Source organism: Populus alba, chromosome 5, assembly GCF_005239225.2.
Source record: "Populus alba chromosome 5, ASM523922v2, whole genome shotgun sequence".
In the NCBI taxonomy this organism is placed as follows: domain Eukaryota; kingdom Viridiplantae; phylum Streptophyta; class Magnoliopsida; order Malpighiales; family Salicaceae; genus Populus; species Populus alba.
In genome coordinates, this window is record NC_133288.1 from 19,323,969 (window position 1) to 19,329,933 (window position 5,965).

The window sequence follows — 5,965 nt, forward strand, 5'->3', positions numbered from 1 at the left end:
TCTCTCTTAAATGCAGTAAAAGCGTGCATTTGTTTCTTATACAAAACTTATAGTTTGACCATGAAGTCTAATAGATCCTACATATAAATTTATACGTCGCAAAAGCAAATGGGCTTGTAAGAGTACGTTTGTTTGCGTGGTTGCTTCTGCGTTTGAAGCAACCACAACAAACAATATGTTTGGTAATATTAAAAACGCAATAAAACTTTGGTGGGGCTCATGAAAATTCGCGTTTTACACGTGAATTTTGAGAAGCAGCTCCTGGCTGCTTCTCAAAATTAATTTACGTGCACAATGCAATTCACTTGCACTGTGCACGCCTCGGTGCAATTTATTTGCACTGTTCACGCGAACAGTGCAAATGAGTTGCACTGTTCACGTGAACTTCTTCTTCTTTTTTTTTTTATTTTTTTTAGTGTGTTTTGTTTTTTATATATATATTTTTAAAAAAATTAGTTTAAAGTGAATTAAATTCACTTGCACTGTAATATCAAATCAATTTTATTCCTAATAATATTTTATCTAATTTTATATAAAATAGTATTTATTTTATGAAGTAATAGCAATAGTTAAATCCATAACATTTAAATTAAAAACCATCAGTATTAATATATATTTTTAAAATTATTTGATAACCTTAATTTTAAAAACACTCTTAACCAAACATATTAAACTATTTTTTATTCAACCTCAATTTCAACCACAGTTTTAACCAAACACCTATTTTTTTCAAACCAACCTCAACTAAAAATACTTTTTATAAAACAACTTTTTTTAAACCACAACCACAACAGCTACAGCAATACCAAACACACTCTAAGTCATTAACACTATAATCTAAGATAATACCTCTTTTTTCATACACTTAAGATAATTTATTCATAAGTTAGTACAAAAATAAATAATTAAATCATTAACAATTATTTCGATTCAATCATACTTTTAAAAATTCTTGAATATTTTTAATTTTAAATTACTTATTTTCATATACTAATTTCAAAAATTAATTTTAAAAAATAAAAAGATATTTTTAAACGCATTTTCATGTACATTTTGCAGAGTTACCCTTACCACTTTATGTATTTTTGGTAGAAGTACGATAATCATACGACCAAACTTAAAACTTACATAGGACTCGATTAAGAAACGGGTAATAATTGAGGGACCAGATTGTACTCTTGTCTATTTTTCAGTTTTTTCGGATGAAGCGAGCTCAAGAGTCAAGTCTCCGACGGCAGCAACATCAAAATGTATAAACCCAGGAGAAATGCTCTCCATCCCCTAAATCGATTCTAAACCTTAAAACAATTTTTTTTTTTTTTTTAAAGAAAAATGGCAACAGCAGCAGCAGCAGTCCAGAGATCTCAACTCCCCTCGATAAGCACCAACGCCTCTCCCTCTCCCTCCTCCTCTTCTCCTCTCCAACGCCTCTCCACTTTCAAAACCCCTTCTGCTTCTTCTCCTCCACCATCTTCAACCACCGCAACCTCTTCTGCTTCACCTCTAGACTCTTTCTCCAAAGACCCATTCCTCTCCCCATTCCTCTCTCCCTCCTTCTCTTCCACTTCCTTCTCCTCCGCCGCCCTCTCCTCTGGTTCCCCTGCCTCCACCGCCGAACACCTCCACCATGCCATTCGCCTCCTCGAATCCCAACTCCGTTCCGAAGTCCTTTCCCGCCATCCCCACCTCTTCCACCAACTCTCCTCCATTAAAGACGCTGAACTCTCCCTCTCCACCCTCCGATCGGCCATCTCTTCTATGCAGTCCTCCATTCGCCGCGTCAGATCCGAGCTTTCTGATCCCCATAACGCTATTAAATCAAAAACTATCCAGCTCTCCAACTTGCATCGTACCAACCAAGCATTACAACACACTATTCGCGCTCTGAGGTTGTCGAAAAAGCTTCGAGATTTAATTTCTGCATCAGAATCAGAGCCTGAAAAATTGGATCTTGCCAAGGCAGCGCAATTACATTACGAGATCTTGACAATGTGTAATGAGTATGATTTGAGAGGAATTGATGTGGTTGACGAAGAGTTGAATTGGGTTAAAGAAATTGGGGAAAAACTGCGAAGCCAAGCCATGAAAGTGTTAGAGAGAGGAATGGAAGGATTGAATCAGGCAGAAGTAGGAACTGGGTTGCAAGTTTTCTATAATTTAGGAGAGCTGAAGGTGACTGTGGAGCAATTGGTGAATAAGTATAAGGGAATGGGAGTGAAGAGTGTGGGCTTGGCATTGGATATGAAGGCGATTTCTGCGAGTGGTGGTGGGTATGGGCCAGGAGGGATAAGAGGGAGTGGGACTCCACAGATTGGAGGAGGGGCAAAAGCAAGGGAGGCACTTTGGCAGAGAATGGGGAATTGTATGGATCGGTTGCATTCTATTGTTGTTGCTGTTTGGCATTTGCAGAGAGTGTTGTCCAAGAAGAGGGATCCATTTACGCATGTTTTGTTGCTTGATGAGGTTATTAAGGTGAGAGGGATTTATGATTTTGGTTTCAGAATGTTTCTGTTTGTTTGCTGGTTTTATATGAATGCTTCTATATTGGTTATGGATCGTGGTGCCTTTTGCCGTGTGAACTGCTAAGCAGGGTTTTAATTGGCTTGTAGTGTTATTCTTCTGTTTTGGGTTGATCCTGTACTAGAAGTTGATAGCGCTAGTTTGTAATGTAATAACCTCTGCATATCTCTGTACCACAAAACGAAGTTTTTGATCCCCTGTTGTTGAATATAGTTGAATCTATGTATCCTTAAATAGCAAATTCGACCACTCTGATGTCTAGATAGAAATATCATTAGGAGTAGGCAGCAGGCCTATTATGGACTCATGTAAAGCGATGCACTGTCCCACTTGATCCAGCAATCCAGTGGATTAGCGAAATATAGTCTAAACTCGTTTATTTCTTGGTGTTTTTCATTTCCAATAATCAGATATAGTAATTTTGTGTACCTTGTTCTCTAGATTATGCCATATAAAAGCTTCCTAAGTAGTTCAGGTTGTATTGAAGGTTTCCTGTTTTTTGATTGATTTTATGGGTCATAAACAAATCCAACAAAGAAAAACTCTGATGCTTGCGCATTTTTGTGGAGAGAGGGAGATTTCTTCTGGCCTTTACCTTGATTGCTGCTTGATTTTCTGCCACATTTCTGTCCATCTCTTTCATCCTTACAATAAGCTGGTATTCTTGTAGGATGGTGATCCCATGCTAACAGACCGGGTTTGGGAGGCACTTGTGAAGGCTTTTGCTAGCCAAATGAAATCTGCTTTCACTGCATCAAGTTTTGTTAAGGAGATATTTGCTATGGGCTATCCTAAACTCTTCTCCTTGACAGAGAATCTACTTGAAAGAATCTCACGTGACACAGATGTCAAAGGGGTTTTACCAGCTATTACTTTGGACGGAAAGGAACAGATGGTTACTGCCATTGAAATATTCCAGACAGCTTTCTTGGCTATGTGCTTAAGTCGCCTTTCAGATCTTGTGAACACTGTTTTCCCAGTGTCCAGCCGTGGGAGTGTTCCTTCCAAAGAACAAATCTCAAGAATTATCTCCCGTATCCAGGAAGAGGTAGAAGCAGTCCAATTGGATGGGCATTTGACTCTTCTTGTATTTCGTGAAATAGGCAAGGTTTTGCTCCTGCTTTCAGAACGAGTCGAATACCAGGTAATTTGGTAAAACAAATAGTATTTTTTTTATTAGTTCAGGTTTCTCCGTTATGAGTTCGTATTTTCTGGCATATCATGTGTTATATTTGTGGAGTTGTTATCTCTATGACACATAAAAATAATCCACTTGCATATCCTACTTGAGCGTCACCTTGATCCTGGGCTTGATGTGTTTTTTTTTTTCCCGTTATTTTTTTGCAAATAAATTTTTTTGGGTGATATGTCCATGTAAAATTAGCGCAATTCTAAACAACATAAACCAAACTACACTGAGCACAAGTAGAAGAAATGCAAACCATCATATCATGGTGTCCGCAGTGGGTTCCCATCATGCTCCCCGCAATCTAATGGTTGACAAATTTTTCATGTCTTGTTTGTGTAGTTTGGTTGTGTGATAAAGACTTCCTCGTAAAATTATTTTCCTGTTATTGGTTGTATTATATTGTTATTTGTAATTGCAATTCTTGTTTTATTCAAAGGGTCACACGTGGCTAATTTCTTGTACCATCATGTTAACTAGCTTTGCACGCTTAAAAATCTTGGTTCAGGCAAAGCAACTGTCATCATAGTTTTATTAAGTGTGCTATCTAAATCTGGTGATTTAATGCTAGTGGTGTCTTCATATCTCATGGTGTTTTCAGTTTGATTTCTGATAAATTCCCAAATGCTGGAACTTAAGGATAGAGTAGGTTTTATGCCGTAAACTTTTTTCGCCCTTGTTTTCATTTGATCTTCTTGCTGTACTGTGCTGTGTATTACTTATGTGGCTGTGCACTTTAAAATAATATAAAGCAATGAAGAATTTTCAAAGTGAATGTAATTGGATTCTTTAAGGGGCAGTTTTCTCATTATTTTTATGGTGGAGAAGTCCTTTCATATATATAAAAAATTGCTTTGGAATTTCAGATATCTGCAGGTCACGAGGCACGCCAAATTACAGGTCCTGCAACTGCAGCACAAATCAGGAACTTTGCTTTGTGCCAGCATTTACAAGAAATTCATACACGTATATCATCTATGATTGCTGGGCTGCCTGCTATCGCAGTGGATGTGTTGTCTCCTGCACTGGGTGCAATATATGGGGTAGCTCGTGACTCAGTGACTCCCCTGTTCAAAGCAATGAATGACCGTCTTGAGTCATGCATCCTGCAAATTCACGACCAGAACTTTGGTTCTCATGGTATGGATGCTGCAATGGACAACAATGCTTCACCTTACATGGAGGAGTTGCAGAAGTGCATTCTTCACTTTCGTACTGAGTTCTTGTCTAGGCTCTTACCTTCAGCAAGTGCTACGACAGCTGGGACAGAAACTATATGCACCCAGCTTGTGAGAAGTATGGCATCACGGGTTTTGATATTCTTTATCAGACATGCCTCTCTTGTACGACCTCTTTCAGAATCAGGGAAACTGAGGATGGCTAGAGACATGGCTGAGCTGGAGTTAACTGTAGGCCAGTATTTGTTTCCTGTACAGCAACTTGGACCACCATACCGGGCACTCCGAGCATTCCGGCCGCTTATTTTCCTGGAGACATCTCAGTTGGGAGCATCTCCTCTACTTCAAGATCTGCCACCAAGTGTCATACTCCACCACCTTTACACCCGAGGCCCTGATGAATTGGAATCACCACTGCAAAGGAACAGGCTTACACCTCTGCAGTATTCACTGTGGCTGGATTCTCAAGCGGAGGATCAGATTTGGAAAGGTATCAAAGCAACTTTAGATGATTATGCTGCAAAGGTTAGATCAAGAGGAGACAAGGAATTTAGCCCTGTATATCCTCTTATGCATCAATTAGGGTCATTGTTGACAGAGAATGCCCCCGTGTCCCAAAAGCATTAATAACAAGTAAACACCATGTAAATCAGCAAATTTTAGACCTCTAACTTCATGTGAAGGTTTTCCATAAATCTTTAATGTATGTGTTAGTCGAGGAAGCTTCCTACAGAGTGGTGCTAGTTTTGCGCCACTGGTACAGTTTTCTCGTCATATAATTTTCTTCGCTTGAAATATAGTCATTTTTGTTGAGTGCTAAGTGCATGTAACTACGGAATTCAATGAATAAATCAATTCTCCAGGAAAAATGTCAAAACTCCAAGCTACTTGTTCCTGAAAATGTCTAATTGTTTTTACTATCAGGGCAGAAATTTCACATTTGCTTCTTGAACAACTTGGTCATTTTTCACCTTTACCTTCTGATATAGGAATTTTGAAGTTATTTGATTCTTTTACAATTCTAACTCAACTCTCATCCCGAACAGCATACCAGCATCTAATCTCACAAGTTTTTTGAACA

General features: G+C 38.5%; 1 protein-coding gene across 1 annotated transcript; it reads left to right on the top strand.

Moving 5' to 3' along the window:
* The first annotated feature begins 1,230 nt into the window (after positions 1 to 1,230).
* On the top strand, positions 1,231 to 5,704 carry LOC118061748 (conserved oligomeric Golgi complex subunit 5). The gene is made up of 3 exons (XM_035075299.2): positions 1,231 to 2,472; positions 3,191 to 3,664; positions 4,573 to 5,704. Exons 1-3 carry the CDS (start codon positions 1,333 to 1,335, stop codon positions 5,509 to 5,511), a joined length of 2,553 nt encoding a protein of 850 aa, XP_034931190.1. The 5' UTR covers positions 1,231 to 1,332; the 3' UTR covers positions 5,512 to 5,704.
* The last annotated feature ends 261 nt before the right edge of the window (positions 5,705 to 5,965 follow it).

What these genes read in the sequence shown, in the direction of transcription:
- LOC118061748 (XM_035075299.2), top strand. Translation starts at nt 1,333, where the DNA reads ATGGCAACAGCAGCAGCAGCAGTCCAGAGATCTCAACTCCCCTCGATA. An exon ending in TGCTTGATGAGGTTATTAAG is followed by an intron (nt 2,473 to 3,190) that starts GTGAGAGGGATT and finishes GTATTCTTGTAG; the next exon opens with GATGGTGATCCCATGCTAAC. An exon ending in CAGAACGAGTCGAATACCAG is followed by an intron (nt 3,665 to 4,572) that starts GTAATTTGGTAA and finishes TTGGAATTTCAG; the next exon opens with ATATCTGCAGGTCACGAGGC.